We start from the raw sequence: 19,977 nt of genomic DNA, 5'->3' as shown, positions 1-19,977 counted from the left end.
CTTTCCGGAAAGGTAAGGTGCGTCCCAATCAGACTCCGGAAGCCCATTTCACGTCTACTAGTCACTTTTCGTTTTCCACCTTTAGCACGATCCAATTGTTCTTCAAATTGAGCCGCCATCTGTTTTGCATCAACTAGTCTATTGTGAGTCAAACTCACGACCTTCCACGTACAAAGGGAGAGATGAATTTTTTTTTTAAAGGAAGAAATGATGAATTTACTAACAAATAAGTTGTTCAATGGGAGTATTTCTCAGCCAATTTGTGACTGGACTATTAAAGCCATATGTATAGTGCAAAGAAGTGATATAGAGCAATTCATTCACTCGATCACTTATTTGCTGACTACATAAGAAGAGTAATGCTAGGTGAACTTTTTTTTTGGGTATCACTTGCACCATGCTTTATGTGGCAGTTGATGTAACACAAAACTAAACCTATCAGAACTTATCATTAAATGATGTGACAATGTCATCTCAGTTGTCACATAATGTGAGATGCATATGAGATAAAGAAAGGTAATTCATCTACCATTATTTTTTTCGAGTGGAAGACGTCAATAGAACCAACACACACACACTCATGCAGTGTATCCCAGCATAGCCAGACTAATCACTGCACTGCAGACGCACGAACCATTGGGTGTTTTAACTAACCCATGTCCCTCAAATCTGTTGGCTACGGGATGGAGCTGGGATTTGAACTCTAGACCTGGGGGTTCCAGACTAGGCAGCTCGATCAACACACCACACCACGTGGTTCATCTAACAGTATTCAAGTAAGAAAGTTGCAGTCAGCCGGCGGTGAATTTAACATTAAAGATTGAGAATAAATGAATGTAATTTTTTATTTATTTCAGAGGCTGCAACTGAGACTCATTATGTAATCTCATTTTAACAATTAAGACCGTTTAAGTTTCATGCCTCCATAAATATGCTCCATATTAGACATATCAGACTTATTGTATTTATTTAATCCAATAAAAACAATTAATTCATCGTGATCAATATCATCGAATTTCCAGTTAAAGGAATACATGTATATCAGAATGAAATACATATATAATGTTTGAAACGAGAAAAACAAAGTTGCTCGAGGAACATGTATTTGACAAAAACAACTCGGTCTTTATTCAAAACTGAAGTGGCAAAACATTATACGCAAGTGTGAATATCAAACCAAGGTTGCGTATTGAATATCAAACCAAGGCATCCAAGAATTGAAAGCCGATAACACCAACCACTTTAATACTTATATATTCTTGAACTTAAAGATTGGGTCCAAAAAGAAATCTATTACAAATACATGCACGAGTTCATTTGAAACTACACCCTAAACTAAATCTTCTTTTACTGTCCTAGGTTTTACTTGCCTTGCTCCTCTGTGTACCATGACTTCTCCTGTCGAATTCAAAACCCAGAATTATTTGGTTTTGAAACCAAACAAGGCTGGTCCGATCAAGCTCGTACAATTCTTGTGGGCTGGCTACATAGTGGAGGGAGAAGATGCTATGATATTGTGCCCAACGGGAGAGGAGGAAAATCTCAAACGTAAATGGCTTATATCTTTCATCCTCCTGCTTCAAATGATTCTGTTATGGATTGCCAAACCCATGAGAAATTTTGGTTTAGTTTTTGAGTGGTTCCTCAACCTTCCTTCTAGTAAGCGAAACTGGCTTGAGCTCTCTCTTGATCTTTTAACAGGTAATTAACAAACTCTCTATCTGCATAGACTGCATTTTGTTGCCCTCAATGAAAGTTTCAAAAGCACCTTTTTGTTTTTAAGTTTTTTGATCCATAATTTCAGACCTATATGGTACTTAATTAAAGCTGAGTTTAAACTTTCTATACATGCAGGTGACATAAAGAAAGAGAAAGACTCAGCGAGTTTCATTTCCACTGTTGGACATACAGACAAGAGAGTGAAGTTGGATAGTAGCATCAGCCGGTTAGATGTCAGATATAGAAGAGCACTCTCTGCAATGGCTGCTAAAATAGCATATGAGAACCAAGCCTTCATTGAAACTACTGTAAAAAATCATTGGAAGGTAAAATACATGTATGATGTTCGTGCGGAAAAACAATATAAATTGATGAGTTTGTATCCTGTTCAAATCCACAAATTTGAACATTAAATGTGGACGTCCATCCTCCATTCCTCTGCGGCCACACCCTGCAATTTAGTTCAATGTTTAAAGCAGTTGATTCTTTAATTTGGTCATTCTAACAGGAAATGGTCCTGAAAAGATTACCCAAAACAAGAAGGTTCCGATCATTAATTACATGTGAGATGGATGCCCTCGTTTTCCAAATTTTTAATGTTAACTCTAAATTTGTTTGTGTTTATGTGTGTGTATTATAGTGCATATCATATTATCGATCGTAATATACTTATTTTTGTAATTTTTCGTGCAGATGAAACTAATCAAGTTCTTTGACTTTTATAATTGTAAGTAACAATATAGTATAGTACTAATACTGTTGCATAATTTTTCGTTAGTACGAGTTAATTTTTCCTCTAATGAAAATTTGATTTGAAATCATTGGAGGTATATATAACAAGCAATATTGTTGCAGATTATCAAGGAAGACATACTACTCAAGCCTTCATGCTCCATGACCCTGTTGATCAATTGATCGTTGTGGCATTCAGAGGTACCGAGTTCTTTGATGCAGATGCATGGAGTACTGACCTCGATATTTCCTGGTACGACTACAGGTGCATTGGGAAAGTTCATGGTGGGTTTATGAAAGCCCTAGGCTTAACCCCCGAAGGTTTTCCTGACAAAGAACCAGAACTAGATGCTCCGTACCCTTTAGCTTACTACACTCTCAGGAATCAATTGCGAGATCTCGTGAAAGACACCAATAACATGAAATTCATAGTGACCGGCCATAGCTTGGGTGGTGCACTGGCAATTTTGTTTGCAGCAATTTTGGCATTGCATAAGGAAGATTTGTTGTTGGAAAGATTGCAAGGGGTTTATACGTTCGGGCAGCCACGAGTTGGGGATAAGGACTTTCAAGGATTCATGGAGAAACAAATGAAAAATCATAAGATCAAGTATCAGAGGATCGTTTATAGTAACGACTAACGATTTGGTTCCTAGGATACCCTTTGATAGTTCTACATTTTTGTTCAAGCATTTTGTGACATGCCTCTACTATAACAGCCTGTATAAAGAAAAGGTAATAATATTGACATTGATTTTTTTCATTCTGCACTTTGATATACATCTCTTATTATTGAGTTTAATGATTTTACTTAATGAGGAATATGTACTTTGTGCGTCTATTATATATTCATGCAGATGCTTACAGAAGAGCCAAACAAGAATTACTTTGCTCCAAAGGAGGCAATATTCAAGTACCCAGTTGCTGCTTGGGAGCTCATAAGAAGCTTCATAATTCCAAACGTAGAAGGATGGGAGTAGAAAGAAACTTGGTTACTCAAGGGGATTAGGGTATTTGGACTCATAATACCAGGTTTTGCAGCTCATAATCCCCTTGATTATGTTAATGCTACCCGACTGGCTGAGTCAACTGTGAAATAGCTTCCAAAATTAATTGAAACATAGTATGTATGATTTCCACAAATGAGTATATGTTGGAAAATAAACCAAGCTTTAGTTAAATAATTGTTTCTCTTATTTATTATTTATTTAGTCAAGTACTGTTTTAGTTTGGTCTCTAGGCGTAGTATTCTGGTATGCCGACTCTTTGGCTTCAGAGCCACTTTTCTCTTTAGATTCCTCATCTTGCTGCACGGGGGATGATTCGGTGCACTGAAGTGCACTTGCACCGACATAAATGGATGGTTATATTATATTAAATACACCCTTAGGTTATTAATAAAAATATTAATTATAAATATCAAGGGTTGAGATCATCTTATAAGTGTTGGGTCATTTACACCGTCGGTGCATAGAATAATTTCCATACACAATAACGGTTCATATATTTGATGTAATTGAATAAGTAACGATTAATGTTCGCATTGATTCAACTTTATTTTATCAAATTACTACCGAATATTATGTGAATGACCAAAAAAGTTTGGATACACAAGCCCATACATTAGATGGACTTTGCTTTTTCCTCCACTTCTGTGTTTCTTTCGCAATTACTCTTCGGCGATGGGCATCCTAATTGGGTCGTGTGCTATTGGGCTCGATTTTTAGGACTCTCATTGTTTTAAAATAGATGAAGTAAAATTAGACTGTGGTGGTCCTTCCCGCACACGATTCCCTTCTCTAATCCAGAGGACGAGGTTCAAATTAGAAAGGACCCATCAAGCTCCGGCCCAACTGTGTGCGTGAACGTCCGACCGAGCTAGCTAGAGATTTGGAGAGAGAAAGCGCGCGCGGGTGAGAGAGAGAGAGAGAGAGAGAGGTTCAGGTCTGGTTAGGGTTTTGGAAATCCCCAGAGAAATTGGTCCCTCAAGGTTAGTGGAGCGGGTAAAATTCTGAGACTAATTTCGTTTTCTTGTTTGATTATAGCCCCAATTTTAATTCTGAGACAATTAGAACAGGAACGAATGGTGAGTTTGATTTGGTACATGATGACTGTGTGTGAGAAAGAGGTGTGCTTATTATGTGCAGGGAGCGAGTGTGTGAGAATTGAGAGCGAGAGAGAGTGGTTAGAGCAACGAAAGCTTTGTCTTTTTTCAATTTTAGGGTTTCTCTGCACCGGATAAATCCATGGACCGCAAGCTTGTGGTTAGTGTTTGCATTTTCGCGGATTTTTATTTGATGAATTCAGGGAGATTGGCTATTGATTGGTTTCATTTGACTTTTGTGATTGTGTTGCAGGTTTTGGGCATTCCATGGGATATTGATACAGACGGGTTGAGAGAGTATATGAGCAAATTTGGGGAGTTGGAGGATTGTATTGTAATGAAGGTTAGCCAATTATCAACCTTTTAGTCCAAGACTGTTACTTTTTGTACCCTGCTTTGTTATTTAGGGCTTAGTGTACTAATGAGGATGAAATTTCGTTTCTTTTATGCCACCCAACTAGATACTTGTGCGGATTAAGATTTGGTTGAAATTTGTACATTGTGAAATAAACTAATTCCATGAGGCAATTGTGATAATGTTTTGATTTGATCTTAGTTTGATGCGTGTTTGCGTTCTTGACTCTATGTCGGGACCTTATAAGCGTCTCTTATGACTTTTGGTTCTATGACTTTTAGGAGCGGTCAACTGGCAGATCTCGTGGATTTGGATATGTGACGTTTGCATCAGCTGAGGATGCCAAGGTGAGTTGGATTTTCAGTTCTGGTTAGATCCACTTTCAGTATATTAAAATGTCTAATTGCTGACATCTTTTTGGCCACAGAGCGTGTCATCAAGTGAGCACTTTCTTGGTAATAGAATGCTGGAAGTTAAAGTGGCTACCCCAAAGGTTCTCAAAATCTCCGTATTAGTATATTTGAAATGCTGCTCTCATAATCTTTTTATCTTGGTTTCTTGTAATTTTCATGTATGTTTCATTTTATTTTCAGTAGCATAAAATTCTTTGTGCTTATATTTTTTGTTTGCAGGAAGAGATGAGAACACCTGCAAGAAAAGTTACCAGGATTTTTGTTGCAAGGATCCCACAATCTGTGACAGAAGCAAACTTTCGAGGGTATTAATGTCATTCATTGATTTGTTCTTTACTTATTTAATCATTTTCTTCTGCCATGGTCTGGAATCAAACTGATGTTTCTTTGGATCTCTTTTGCAGTCATTTTGGGAAATATGGAGAGATAACAGATTTATACATGCCGAAGGTTCTCTATCTATCTATGTATACTTTCTTTTGGTACTTTTCAGGACACATGCACTCGAGTCATTCTAAGTATGTGTATCCATAGTCCATACCTGTACAGATGCACATATCACCAAGATTCACATGTACTCTACAACTCTTTTATGTTTTCAAGTATTGTTGGTTTGTACTTGATGTCCTATGATTTCGGTTTATCTGTTGCTTCAGGATCAAGGCTCAAAAATGCATCGAGGAATTGGGTTTATTACCTTTGAAAATGCAGGTCAGATCATCTCACTTTTCTGTTTGACTTGCAGTTGAAATTGTGCATAATGGAGGCTATTTACATTTTCAATTTACCATAAGCTCTCCTCCCCTTAGAGCTTGTGTTGCTTATGTAGCTTAACCTTTATAGCTTGTTCACATAGTAAATAACTTGTTTTATATCGATATAGCAATCTTTATCAGTCTTCAATTTTGTGAATGTACTGAGTTGGCTTAATGAGGATAGTGTCTGAGAGCTGATTGTGTCATATTTTGTTTGTGGTTCATTGTGCATATATTTTGTGATGAAAAAATTACTGAAGTGATAATTGTTCTCTAAATTGCAGACTCTGTGGAAAATTTAATGGCTGATACTCATGAATTGGGGGGTTCCAATGTAGTTGTTGATCGAGCAACACCCAAGGCAAGTTACAGCATAACCAACCTTTACTTTTAGTATCATTAATCTTATAGATCAGTTGCCATTTTATATTCATAGTTTTGGTTCATAGTTTTTGTTGATAATAATAAGTTGTTGGTCAAGAAGCAAGATTTATAAAGTTTTGTTTTCAGGAAGATGACTTTAAACCAGTGGGCAGAATGCCAGCACCACAGGGTGGATATGGTGCATACAATGCGTATATCTCTGCAGCCACTAGATATGCAGCCCTTGGGGCTCCGACTTTGTATGATAATCCACCACATCCAGGGCCCGTTTATGGAAGTAAGTCCTATTACAAGTTACAAGCTTTCTGCAATTTATAGAAGTCATGCAATAGTTTTTTATTTTATTGTTTTCTACTAGGAGGGGAATCTGCTCGAGGATTGAGCAAAAAGATTTTTGTTGGAAGGCTGCCTCAGGAGGCAACTGCTGAAGATCTCCGCCAGTATTTTGGCAGATTTGGCCGTATATTAGATGTCTATGTTCCCAGGGTAAGCTAGCATATATTTATAGTTAGATATATTGAGTTAGCTGTATTCATGAAATATTTTGGAACCTAAGATGTTTTAATGCTCATTTTAGGATCCCAAAAGAACTGGCCATAGAGGATTTGGTTTTGTAACATTCGGGGAAGACGGTGTAGCAGATCGTGTATCACGAAGATCTCATGAGATCTGTGGACAGCAGGTATTAGCTGGAAGTTGACCATTAATGTGCTTGTTAACCTGTGGTTTATTTAGATCCTTCATATCAAACTTGTTCCTTGCACAAAAAGGAGGTGAAAAGATGTGGCCATCTCTAAGCCAATAACCTCAAACATGCTTATTCTTTTTCCCTTGAAACATCTGCAAGCACTCTACTTAAAACATACCTTGATATTTTGAAGCCTATGCTTTCCTAAACATCATCTCGACTTTGAAGTGCGAAATATTCAGACTCACATGATGAATGATGCGAAAAGAATACACGAGTACTGTTTGAACTTTTTAGTTTTGTTCTCTGTTCTGCAGGTTGCAATAGATACAGCCACACCTCTTGATGAAGCTGGTACAAGTGGGAACTTTATGATGAACAATGTAGAACCATATGGTGGATATGGTGGTCCTATGCGCCCTTATGGCAGGATGTATGGAAGTCTGGATTTTGATGACGTGAGTATATCTTATATGAATTCTATAGTATGTTCGCCTGATGGTGATCACACGTATGCAAGATCTCTCTCCATGCATACGCGATTTTCATCAAATAATGGTTTCCACAGAAATTTTGACTGTAGTTGTGGTTTATAGTATCAATGCTGTATAATATGTTTGTGAGTTAAGAAATAGTGAAAGCAAAAGTTTTCACAAAAAATGGAGTAGGTTCCTATCTGCTGTTGCATAATTATTCCATTGATGTAAAGCTTATTAGTGAGTCACAGACCTGAAAAAAGGGAAGCTATGGTTTTGTTTTGATTAATCTCTTTAAGCAAAAGGATGGAATTTTTTATTTGCAAATCAGATCGGTTACTAACATAAACCATTGTGCAATCTTAATCTGCAGTGGGGTTATGGAATGGGCGGTGGGCGACCATCAAGAGCAGATTGGAGGTACAGACCATACTAGAGATGTCTCTGGATTTGCGTTATATCTTTTATAATGTCCAAAAAAGCCATGCAGGTTTTGTTGATTGATTTGTACAAGATTAATAATATTTTCTGCATTTTCTGAACTTCTTCAATTTAAACAGTTTAGCCAGTACAAACATAGGTAGATGGGTAGGAATGTTCAGATGTGTAATATCAGCCCCTACTGGCAAGTACTGGTTCAGTACCATGGTTCTTTTATGTAGAAATCATTTAAATCAAACTATGTTTCTAAGTCATAAGAGTTGTTATTCATGGTAATGAAAGTGATTAGTTCTGTTTTCATCTGATAGATTCCCGACCATAAAGGAATAAATATGTACGAAAACTAGGTCCCAATTTGCGCATTTGTATTTGGCTTAAGAAAAAGATGGAAAGTACCCTCAAATATGAGCATTTAAGCATTGTAATCATTATGTCGAAAACATATTCATTTTCGATGACTTTCATTACTGAATAGAAGAGAAGCACTAGAATGATCATCCACGAGCATAGCAGCGTGAAGGGAATTCAATAGCACTCTCTTTCATGATCGGTCCAATCAGCAAAGTTGTATATATAAATGCTGGATAAGGTTAAAAGCAGCCAAATTGTACATGGAAGAGATTCATAGAATTCCTAAACTGAAACTCCAATGGGTTAGCTGGGGTAATGAATAAATTAGTGGGCAAGAGTACAAGGTTTAAAGGGCATTGCAGGTAAAGCACCTCCGCAGCAAACCTATTCGGACACGCTTACTAAACGAACCAGCCTTGCTTGGAGTTTCGGCAAGTTGATGGCTGTCTCCTACTGCCATTGAGTTTCTCATCTTGTTGGCTTTAACTTGTGCTTTGCTCAGCTTCTTCATAATCTTATCCATTGTTGACGATTTCTTCTTTTCCAATTTCATCTGGCACACCAACTTCAATGTTAGTATATAAAAGGAAACCTCAAATGCTTTTGATCCTTGTTCATACTTATCCTAGCAGTGCAGGAAATAGAGAAACTGCAAGCAAGGTGCCTATGAATAAACGTATATGGTGTTTGAATTAAGCATTGCTGAAATAGTAGAACCTCTAGTTTTCGTAGTGCCGCTTCAGCTTTTGCTTTCTGCAAGTTCTCCCATGCACTGATCTTGGCTTCCTCTCTTTGCAACCTGCATACAGCAAAGAAATTTCAAACATCATCTATCATGCTCAAGTACATATCAACCATCCCAGCCATATGAAACTAAACTCTAAAGCTTTACCTTGATATATTCATTGCTGCTTCTGCAATGTTAAAAGATGGAGTTATGTCCTGAAAAGCAATGTTGCCGAAGTCATTGACATCCGGTGGACTTTTCTTGGTGTTTTCGGCGCCACCTCCTCTAGACCCATTAACAACGGTGACTCGATTGTCTACCTGCACTTCTCTGACCTCTAATCTTGCAAAATGTTCACGTTGCTGCTCCACAATGGAAACCAGAGTGGGAGAAGATGGAGCAAATGATGACCTTCTCCTTGGTGATGATGACTGTAGACAACCCTCTGCATTTTGGCTTATTTGGGTTCCCATATCTCTTTGTGAAACAGCACGAGCAACCATTGGCTCCTCACTACTGTTATCATCAAACTTCTCATCTGCACATTAAGTTAATCCAAATATAGAACTTTGCATTCTGAAAGCTTCTAAAACCCTACTTGAAACTTCACTAAATTATGACCTTAAAGAAACTTGGTACAAAAAGAGATGGGCAGAAAGAAACTCACTCAGGAATTCTGGCATTCCAAGCAGGCTTGTTGATCTTCCCATCCCTCCATAGTTAAGACAGACGCTATCAGCTGCCAAAACTCCAGTTGAGAATGGGGAACCAGTAACAAAGTTCCCGAAACTTCCACCTTCAAAACCTGGATTTGTAGGTGAATTATTCGAGTAGTACAAAGCTCCCGGCGGCACAATCGGACCACTCTTGGACTTGGGCCTCCTCTTCTGGCCATGAGAATCCATATCCTTGCTTCTGTCTTTGCCAAGTCCGAGATTTGGGCTGCAAATCCACCTTTCTGCATCTTCCCATTTCGAACCCAAAGTCCTCCCTCCACCTCCACCATTGTTATTACTCAGTGTCCTCACTCGTTCTGAGTTCCAACCCTTTTGACCTGGAAGTGTCCCCAAATCCAGGGAAGCTCCAGAGCCTTTCTTCATGGTTTTGCAGAACAAACTGTTTGTTCACATTGAGTATGGAACATTTTAATGAAGGCCAAAGTCAAGTTACTGTACTATGATACATGAGTTGGCTTTCACACAGCTGTAGTTTTTGGACTTTCGGCTCTGTTTTGGCGGGTGGCCATCCCATTTTGTACTCAAATCTGATTGGATTTGGACCACCCATTTCAATCTGAGATTTCTCGCAGCTGCCAAACTTGTGTATCAAATCAAAGACTGAGACACTGGGGAAGTAGACAAACAGTGCTATTCTTTGTTTTCCTTGTCTAACAAGTAGGTCATTTTTTGTTGCAAATTTAAAACTTGAAGTTCTAGGCAAAACCATTTATGCAGAAGTTTTTCTTTGGTCAAATGGTAAAAATGTAATGAGAGCTAGTAAAACAAATTACCAAAGATATTATCTAACTGGGCAGGTGTACATGATAATGCAGGTACATGAGTTGCTGGTAGAAGAGGAGACCAAGCTTATGAGATCATGAGCTGGCTCTGTGGCCAATTTTGTCATGCTTGAAAGTTTACAAATGAACAATCATGCATATTTATCATTACCAAGGCAAGAGATGAGGAAAATTGTACTAGAAATGTTGTCCAATTACAATGTCTTCAGTTGTCATGAACACTTAAATTATTGCAGGCAAAGATGATCGATTGGCATTGGGGGTTGGCATTGCCATGCTTCGAGTGTTTGCTTGCCCATGCTCATAGTGTTGGCATTAGGCATCATGAGTAATCCTTGGATGGTTGATCCGAGCCAAGCTATGGAGAGCTAATTTTCGTGTAATTTTCGACAAAGTGAGTGATAAAGTAATCTAGGGTTCACATCCAAAACCAATTGGCAATGGATAGAGTGGCCCAAACCCTTATAAACTCATAGGCAATGTCCCATTTTTCCCATGTGGGATGTATATATATTCTCGACACGCCCCCGCACGTGTGGCGAATTTTCAAGCCATACACGTGGACAACTTTGGGCTTTGGGTGACGTGGAGCCCGTGTGGCCGTGAGGCATGCACACGTGGGTAACCCGCTCTGATACCATGATAAAGTAATCTGGGGTTCACATCCAAAACCAATTGGCAATGGATGGAGTGGCCCAAACCCTTATAAACTCATAGGCAAGGTTCCATTTTTCCCATGTGAGATGTATATATATTCTCGACAGTGAGCCATGAGAGTGCCGGAGTGGCTGGAGTTTAACCAAGTGAAGCTAAGGGTGGTCAATTTCGTGAAGTATTGAGGTTAAGCATGATGAGCCATGAGGGTGCCGAAGGCTAAGTTTTATCTAAATGAGGCTATTTGTCATGAGCCTCTCTTAAGAGTAGTGTTATCGTGACTCTTTATGAAGGAGATGTCCAAGATGAGCCAGCCTTGGGGACCCAATGGCAAACTTGGAGTTATATGAAGATAGAGTGGCATTGTCGTAATTAAGTTGAACTTTGTGATTTTCTGGTTCGAGGTATTTCAGCTTGGAATTTGGAAATACTCAAAATGTGAGAAAGTGATGCTAGCAAGCACGGGACTGGCGACACTGTGCTAAACCAAAGAAAGCTAAAAAAGAACATCGAAGATGAGTTGCTCACTCAAGCGGCATGCCAACAAGTAGGAAGGCGTGCCCACTTGAGAATTGACCTATGGGCGAGAGTCGACATTAGAGCCATGACAAACATCAAGTAGAGAACAATGCTAGCCTCGGTGGATAGATAATGCCATAAGGCCAAGATGGCTTATCAGTAAGACGCTCAAGGCTTGAGTTACAAGTAGAGGTGGCAAACGGGCCGGCCCAGCCCATTTTAAACGGGCCTAATCGTGCTTCGTGCCGTGCTTGGGCCGGCCCATTTATTATCTTGTCGGGCTCGTGCCGACCCATTTACTTAAACATTAAGCCCAGCCAGGCCCGCCCCATGGCCCGAGCCCATATCGTGCTGGGCCGTGCTCGTGCTGGGTCAATAACAGGCCGTGCTCGTGCCTACCTACTATAAAGCACGATTTTAAAATATTAATTTGAACAAATAGAAATTAATTTTATTTAACTATTTAGAAAATTAAAATAAATTAAGTTCTATAACTTTTTTCTTAATCTTAGCTTTTTAAGATTAGATTTCTAATAATTTTTTATATTCCACTATAAGAAAGAAAAAAAAAAAAACTCAAAATATATTGTTTTTAGTATATTATTGTGAGATTAATCTTTATTAATATAATGTAGATTTAGTATCTATTATTCTTTCCTTCATTCTATAGTTGTATTATTATGAGATTAGTCTTTATTAATAAACATATGTTTAATATTTAGAAAAAATACTTATGTCAAAACAAGGATATAATGTTTTGTTTCATTATTTTGACAATATAAAAAAAAGCATTGGTGGAATTGTCATGAGATTTTAAATAAAAATGTCTCATATTCAAATCTCATCATTGTAGTTTTTTAATATTTTTAAAAACAAAATGAAATTTTGTGTTTGTAACTGGCCGGCCCACAATATGTCGTGCTCGGGCCGTGCCGGGCCCATTACGGGCTCGGGTAGGGCCGGGCCAATGGGCCAATATTCTTAGACCCAGCCCGATCCGTTATTCTAACGTGCTCATGTCATGCCGGGCCACTAACAGGCTTGGGCCGTGCCGGACCGCTTTTAAGCATGTCGGGCCCGTGCCGTGCTCGTGCTTAGTGGCCCATTTGCCACCTCTAGTTACAAGCAAGTGCATGAGCAGAGTGGGCCATGCAGGTGATACCTATAAGGCGAGTGAGATGTCCAAGCTAATAAGGAATGGCCCAATGAGGAAATGTGAAGGTCAACTAAGTCTTGGCGTGTTGTCATGCCACTTGCTATCTATGTGCGAGATGCACACGGGACAACAATGCGATGGCACAAGCCGGGATGACATGAAAGCCTGTCGATTGGGCGAGTGTCTTTGGAAGACAACCTTGACACAATGAAGCAATCGGTTAGTCACAAGGTGTGAGACTCAAGTGAGTAGCTTTCATTGGTAAAACCCTATAAGTAAAGGACGATGTGTGAAGGGTCTGATAGAAAAGAGAAGCACACAGAGAAAAGCAAATTAGAGCCTCACGGAAGGAAAGAAGATAGGCTGGCCTATGTTCAAAGGAGCCTCAGAGCCTCACAGACAAATTCTGCTGCGTGTAAAGTTAGCCCGTGACACTATGGAAGACTAATTTCAATAGGTTTTCACGAAAACAAGGCTATCCACAACAACCCTATAATTTGTTTGCTTGGTCACATGGTTGATGAGAAGTAAATATGACAATCTCAACATTTAATGTGTTTATAAGACATGTGTTCACCACCGTGTTAGAGTTCTAGATAGATTACTCTCATGATCAATTGTACAAGAGATGAAAATTATTTATTTTAATTACACAAATAAAAAAATTTAAAAATTCAAATTAAGAAAAATCATCGGCAAATGTCATACTTACATACGTTTTTAGTTTTTTTTTTTTTTTTGGAAAAATGCAAAGAGATATCGATATGTTAATGTTGGAGAAAATATTTCAACTAGAATCAATGGAACTTTGCAATGGCGTGGGAGCTGGAATCGATGCGTTTAAGTGTTTGGAAAAATGCGAAGAGATATGGATCCATACCTCTTGGTAGAGATGTTCCAATTTTGTCTTTTCTTCTTCTAAAGGAGAACGTCTTCCATGCTCTGAGCAAGTAATGCTCGGCCTTTTTGGGTCCACCCACATGACTTTCACGTGCCTCCTTATTAAGATGAAATTCACATGGGAAAGGCCAAGCCTGTTCCCGGTCTTTTATTTCTCAATTGAGTTTTACCCAGTTATAGGGTGAATCAATTTGGGGTGAATTGGGTTTTACCCAGAGCGGACCCGAGTGAAATGATAAGCCAATCTCTACACCTGTGATTACCTCTGGAGAAATTTTAAATACACACCCCAAACTATTTAATACACATCCCTATTATTTTATATTTCAAATCAGATTTTATAGGTAGGTTAAATGACCAAAATAGACATTTATGTATTAAAATAAAAATAATAATAATAATCATATGTTCTTTATATTATTCTATAATTATAAACACAATGAATTTCTATACATGGCATCCTCATTTAAAACAAGAATAAAGTTAGAAATCATCTTATTTAAATTTTCCTTAAATGAATTGTAATTAAATGGGGTGAGATACCATGTAATTTAGCATTTCAAAATCAATAGCATTAAATGTTTTTAAAACATATCGCTTTACTCCCACCTTTTTAGTTCATTTTTTTTTATCTAAAAGTGATTATTAGACAATTTATTATCTAATATAAAACATCACAGGTATAAAACTTTGTAATTGTTAATGTGTTTGACCATCCAATGACAACTTCGTAGTTCCGCCATTGTGGAGAAACTACTTATACAATTTTGGTTGAATGTGATGTTTAGTGGATGAGAACTCAAATAATGTAAAACCTATTTCTAAGCATCTATTTGAACTTTGAAGGGAACAACAATGAATCCTTATGGATTTCCCAATAACTAACACAAGTAATTAATATGGTCAATTATATATACTAATCAAATGTTAAATAATAGTGTATTTCATGGTTTTTAAGTTTAAGGATATTTAAGGTAATTGGGTTGTGTATTTAGTAAAATGTTAGAATGAGAAATTAAATGATAGGTGTATTGAGTAAGGAGTGTGTATTAAGTAATTAGGGGTGTGTATTTAAAACTTCTCTTACCTCTTATGATAAAAGGTAGATCTTGGATCAAGTTCTGCAGCCTGAAAGTGTTTATCATCGTGCTCGTCACCCATCATCACAACCCATTCCCTCTTGAAAACTTTTTCTCACCTTCAGCTCTTTAGTTTCTAGGACGCCATCTTCTCCGGGCAATCCGTGTGTGGGAGGCTTGGACAGGCAAGTTGATGGGGTTGAGATCCGGCATGAGGAGATTATGGGATGATCCATAACGGTGAGGTTAGGTGGCCGTAGAGATCGACGCAGTCGATGGAAGGTGGTGGTTGGGTTGAGGATGGTGGGACGATGGCGGGAAAATTCCGGGCAAGCTGTTGGTAGCACATTCCTTGCATACCTCAATCCTTCTAATTGAAGAAGAAGAAGAAGAAGCAAAAGGGAAATAAATAAATAAAAATACACGGGTGCAGGGGCTGGGTGTTGGCTTTGTGCTTAAATGAATTTGTTTTTTTTTTTTTAACACTTTTTTCTCTTTTTCTTTTTTCTTTTTTTCAATATATAATAAACTGAATTTGTTATGATTTATTAGTTATTGTTCTCGTTTCGACCACATTAGTGACATAGAAATAAAATAGAAAGAAAGATTAAAAAAATTAAATTTTCTAATAGGACGTTGACTGGATTAAATTTTATTTATAAATTTAACATTTAAGTGTTTAGAAAAACTAACTGCGAAAATCAAGTCCCTCGAATTTTTGAACATTATGGTTGACATAATGGATCACTATTGAATCGAAGTCGAAAGAGGATAATAGTTTGAAAATGGGCATAAAATATCTCAATCAATGCATCCAATGGTCGGTTTTCCCAAAGTCTTATGTCTTGATGGGGTTGCCCTTAGAGGAACGTAATAAACAAATATAGTGTTACTAAGGTGTCATTGCTTGACGATATGGATTGATTTATTAATTTCCAATTTCAATTTTTTAGATCACACACAATAATAATATGTCTACTAATGCGGTCCAACTTGTTTATTGGTTGTATAAGAAAATATACCGTCCATAAACAACATGGTGGTGGAAATAGATTTTATCGCAATCGACCATTGAATGTTAACACACTATAAATACATGGGTTGTCTCAATTTTTCAGTTTCCATATTTCGAATATATTGATTGCACAAAATCATTATATCCCTCCTAATGTGGTTTTAACTTGTTTATTAGTGTATAGAAAAATATACCTTCTATGAGCAACAAGGTGAAGGAAATAGAATTTATCAAGATTGACCGTTGGATATTATCATGATAAGAAGAAACGGTTATGGTCAAAATTTTAGCTATTTTTGCCGTTATTTGAGTCTTGATCTATTAGGTCAACCATAAACCCTAAATACCCTATAAAACTAATATGCTCATAACCGCTCACTCGCAACTTCTTTTTTTGATCTATCAGCTCTCACACTCTCGTGGCTATGAGCTACATCAACTAATGTAAAAAAATCTGAAAGTTTATCTACTCGTGATTAAGCTCCACTTAGAGAGCTATATGTGCATAAATGGTTGACCGCTTTATTTGACATCTAAATAACAGCGGATCGGGTTAACTTTTTTATACAATACCTATCAATATACTACAAGTAGATGGGTAATGTAAAATTTATCAATTTTAACTTTCAATTTTTTGGATCACACGAAATCCTTATATCCCTATTAATGTGGTTTGAACTTGTTTAGTGTATGGAAAAATATACCTTCTATGAGCAACAAGGTGAAGGAAATAGAATTTATTAAGATTGACCGTTAGATGTTATCATGATAAGAAGAAATGGTTATGGTCAAAATTTCAGCTATTTTTGTCGTCATTTGGGTCTCGATCTATCAGGTCAACCCTAAACCCTAAATACCCTATAAAACTAATATGCTCATAACCGCCCACTCGCAACTTCTTTTTTTGATCTGTCAGCTCTCACACTCTCGTGGCTATGAGCTACATCAACTAATATAAAAATTTCAGAAAGTTTATCTACTCATGATTAAGCTCCCCTTAGGGAGCTATAAGTGCGTAAATGGTTGATCGCTTTATTTGACATCTAAATAACATCGGATCGGGTTAACTTTTTTATACAATACCTATCAATACACTACAAGTAGATGGGTAAAATCAAATTTATCGATTTTAAGTTTCAATTTTTTGGTTCGCACGAAATCCTTATATCCCTACTAATGTGGTTTTAACTTGTTTATTAGTGCATGGAAAAATATACCTTCTATGAGCAACAAGGTGGAGGAAATAGAATTTATCAGGATTGACCGTTGGATGTTATCATGATAAGAAAAAATGGTCATGGTCAAAATTTCAGCTATTTTTGTCATCGTTTGGGTCTTGATCTATTAGGTCAACCCTAAACCCTAAATACCCTATAAAACTAATATGCTCATAACCGCTCACTCACAACTTATTTTTTTGATCTGTCAGCTCTCACACTCTCGTGGCTATGAGATATATCAACTAATGTAAAAATTTCAGAAAGTTTATCTACCCGTGGTTAAGCACTCCTTAGGGAGCTATAAGTGCATAAATGGTTGACCGCGTTATTTGACATCTAAATAACAAAGGATCGGGTTAACTTTTTAATACAATACCTATCAATACACTAAAATTAGATGGGTAATGTCAAATTTATCAATTTTAAGTTTCAATTTTTTGGATCGCACGAAATCCTTATATCCCTACTAAAGTGGTTTTAACTGTGTATAGAAAAATATACCTTCTATGAGCAACAAGGTGGAGGAAATAGAATTTATCAAGAAAAATATACACTCTCGTGGTTCCGCTCCCCTTAAGGAAGTACAAGCGTATAAAGAGTTGACCTCTTTATTCGACGTCAAAATGATGACAAATCAGGTTGATTTTTTTACACAATACCTATTAATATGATATAAACACATGGGTAGTCTCAAAGTTTTATATTTTCAATTTTGATTATATGGATTGCACAAAATCCTTACATGCCTACTAATGTGGTCCAACTTGTTTATTAGTTATGAGGAAAAATATACCTTCTATAACCAACAAGGTAGAGTAAATAGAATTTATCAAATTCGACCGTTGGATGTCATCATGACAACAATAAATGGTTAGGGTCAAAATTTCAACTATTTTCATCGTCATTTGGGTCTCGATCCACGTGGTCAACCCTTAACCCTAAAACTAATTTGCACATAACCACTCATTCGCAACTTCTATTTTCGAGCTGTCAGCTCTCACACTCTCTTGGATATGTGCTATATCAACTAATATAAAAATCTCAGAAATTTTATTTTCTCGTAGTTCCGCTCCCCTTAGGGAAGTACAAGCGTATAAAGAGTTGACCTCTCTATTCGACGTCAAAATGATGGCAAATCAGGTTGATTTTTTTTACACAATACCTATTAATATGATATAAACACATGGGTAGTCTCAAATTTTTAGATTTTCAATTTTGTTTATATGGATCACACAAAATCCTTACATGCCTACTAATGTGGTCTAACTTGTTTATTAGTTATGAGGAAAAATATACCTTCCATAACCAACAAGGTAGAGTAAATAGAATTTATCAAATTCAACCGCTGGATGTCATCATGACAACAACAAATGGTTAGGGTCAAAATTTCAACTATTTTCATCGTCATTTGGGTCTCGATCCACGTGGTCAACCCTTAACCCTAAAACTAATTTGCACATAACCACTCATTCGCAACTTCTATTTTCGAGCTGTCAACTCTCACACTCTCGTGAATATGTGCTATATCAACTAATATAAAAATTTTAGGAATTTTATTTTCTCGTGGTTCCGCTCCCCTTAGGGAAATACAAGCGTATAAAGGGTTGACCTCTTTATTCGACGTCGAAATGTTGGCAAATTGGGTTGATTTTTTTACACAATACCTATTAATATGATATAAACGCATCGGTAGTCTCAAATTTATCGATTTTCAATTTTGTTTATATGGATCACACAAAATCTTTATATGTCTAAAACAAATTAAACAACATTAGTAAAGGCATATAAGGGGCTTAAATGGCTATTGCAGTGGTCCAATTTTTCACCATAGGCATAAAATATTTCAATCATTACATCTAGCGGTCGATTTTCTATATATTTTTTTCCTAAACGATATGATTTTTTGAAGATATAAATACCTTTGAGCAATAAATTTAATAAACAACACTAGTAGACATATCAAAGTTGGATTAATTTCAGTTTAGTACCCTGTAGTTTGGGGGTAACATCATGTCAATCCCTGCTCTTTCAATTTGATCAGCAACACCCCTGTGCTTTCAATTTCAATCAACAGTGCCCAAATTTTACTGTTCCGTCCAAATTTTACTTTGTTAATCCAGTCAAAGTTAACGTTCAAATTGGACGAAACAGTAAAATTTGGTCACGGCTGATTGAAATCGAAAGCACAGGGGTGTTGTTGATCAAATTGAAAGAGCAAGGACTGACATGATGTTACCTCCAAACCACAGGGTACTAAACTGAAATTTATCCTATCAAGTTTTATGCAATTCGAGAAATAAAAAATGTATCATGGTGGATCCCATTTTACTCATGTATTTAGCGCATAGTGATAGGTTCCATGCGAAAAAATTTGTTTCGTTTGTCGTCGTATTAACCTCGATCAATGCAATCCACCATTATTTATTGACAATTTACTTGAATATCATTTTTGCTACAACGAATTCTTTCAAAAATTCGATGTTCGTGCCCTCCATGACCACAAGCTCCATTTATCCATTTAAAATTTTAGATATAGACTCTGGATTCGTCTCGATTTCATTGCTCTTTAATCTTTAAAAAATTTAATTAACAAATATAGAGACATAATTTTTGTTTCTCTTCCCCCTCCTGCAACTTGCCCAACACCAGGTGTTCCTTTGCCAGTCTGTTCATGCTCAGAACTTATTGCTGTGAGCTATGGAAGTGGGGCGAGTAATATGTCGCCAAAAAATCAAGAATGATTCAAACATGATTCGCTAGTATGAGAGGG

At 37.0% G+C, this 19,977-nt stretch overlaps 3 protein-coding genes across 4 annotated transcripts; 2 read left to right on the top strand and 1 right to left on the bottom strand.

Moving 5' to 3' along the window:
- Positions 1-1,298: 1,298 nt before the first annotated feature.
- LOC112189454 (triacylglycerol lipase OBL1) lies at positions 1,299-3,603 on the top strand. The gene is made up of 5 exons (XM_024328791.2): positions 1,299-1,701; positions 1,855-2,045; positions 2,413-2,446; positions 2,575-3,186; positions 3,309-3,603. The coding sequence occupies exons 1-4, from the start codon at positions 1,389-1,391 to the stop codon at positions 3,090-3,092; spliced, it is 1,056 nt and encodes a 351-aa protein (XP_024184559.1). The 5' UTR covers positions 1,299-1,388; the 3' UTR covers positions 3,093-3,186; positions 3,309-3,603.
- Positions 3,604-4,256: 653 nt separating this feature from the next.
- On the top strand, positions 4,257-8,337 carry LOC112189655 (DAZ-associated protein 1). Of its 2 annotated transcripts, none has more exons than XM_024329001.2 (14): positions 4,257-4,454; positions 4,599-4,715; positions 4,809-4,898; positions 5,192-5,257; positions 5,338-5,403; positions 5,543-5,628; positions 5,728-5,773; positions 5,980-6,034; positions 6,363-6,439; positions 6,589-6,739; positions 6,821-6,948; positions 7,040-7,144; positions 7,468-7,608; positions 8,000-8,062. In XM_024329001.2, the coding sequence occupies exons 2-14, from the start codon at positions 4,698-4,700 to the stop codon at positions 8,060-8,062; spliced, it is 1,092 nt and encodes a 363-aa protein (XP_024184769.1). In that variant the 5' UTR covers positions 4,257-4,454; positions 4,599-4,697. The 2 variants fall into 2 exon arrangements, with proteins under 2 accessions (XP_024184769.1, XP_024184768.1); XM_024329000.2 differs by having other exon boundaries at positions 4,261-4,441; positions 8,000-8,337.
- A 221-nt stretch (positions 8,338-8,558) lies between these two features.
- LOC112189654 lies at positions 8,559-10,372 on the bottom strand. Its single transcript, XM_024328999.2, has 4 exons — positions 9,813-10,372; positions 9,311-9,683; positions 9,136-9,217; positions 8,559-8,971 (listed from the first exon to the last, which is right to left on the bottom strand). The coding sequence occupies exons 1-4, from the start codon at positions 10,243-10,245 to the stop codon at positions 8,765-8,767; spliced, it is 1,095 nt and encodes a 364-aa protein (XP_024184767.1). The 5' UTR covers positions 10,246-10,372; the 3' UTR covers positions 8,559-8,764.
- Between the last annotated feature and the right edge of the window lie 9,605 nt (positions 10,373-19,977).

The sequence above is a fragment of the Rosa chinensis genome, chromosome 2 (genome assembly GCF_002994745.2).
Source record: "Rosa chinensis cultivar Old Blush chromosome 2, RchiOBHm-V2, whole genome shotgun sequence".
Lineage (NCBI taxonomy): Eukaryota > Viridiplantae > Streptophyta > Magnoliopsida > Rosales > Rosaceae > Rosa > Rosa chinensis.
This window is presented reverse-complemented; position numbering and strand designations above follow the sequence as displayed.

Excerpts from the sequence above, each read along its gene's own strand:
- LOC112189454 (XM_024328791.2), top strand. The coding sequence starts at position 1,389 with ATGACTTCTCCTGTCGAATTCAAAACCCAGAATTATTTGGTTTTGAAA. Across the intron at positions 2,046-2,412 it reads CTGTAAAAAATCATTGGAAG|ATGAAACTAATCAAGTTCTT; the intron begins GTAAAATACATG and ends TTTTTCGTGCAG. Across the intron at positions 2,447-2,574 it reads GTTCTTTGACTTTTATAATT|ATTATCAAGGAAGACATACT; the intron begins GTAAGTAACAAT and ends ATATTGTTGCAG.
- LOC112189655 (XM_024329000.2), top strand. Across the intron at positions 6,035-6,362 it reads TATTACCTTTGAAAATGCAG|ACTCTGTGGAAAATTTAATG; the intron begins GTCAGATCATCT and ends TCTAAATTGCAG. Across the intron at positions 7,145-7,467 it reads ATGAGATCTGTGGACAGCAG|GTTGCAATAGATACAGCCAC; the intron begins GTATTAGCTGGA and ends TCTGTTCTGCAG.
- LOC112189654 (XM_024328999.2), bottom strand. The coding sequence starts at position 10,245 with ATGAAGAAAGGCTCTGGAGCTTCCCTGGATTTGGGGACACTTCCAGGT. Across the intron at positions 9,684-9,812 it reads TGGAATGCCAGAATTCCTGA|ATGAGAAGTTTGATGATAAC; the intron begins GTGAGTTTCTTT and ends CTTAATGTGCAG. Across the intron at positions 8,972-9,135 it reads CGGCACTACGAAAACTAGAG|ATGAAATTGGAAAAGAAGAA; the intron begins GTTCTACTATTT and ends TTGGTGTGCCAG.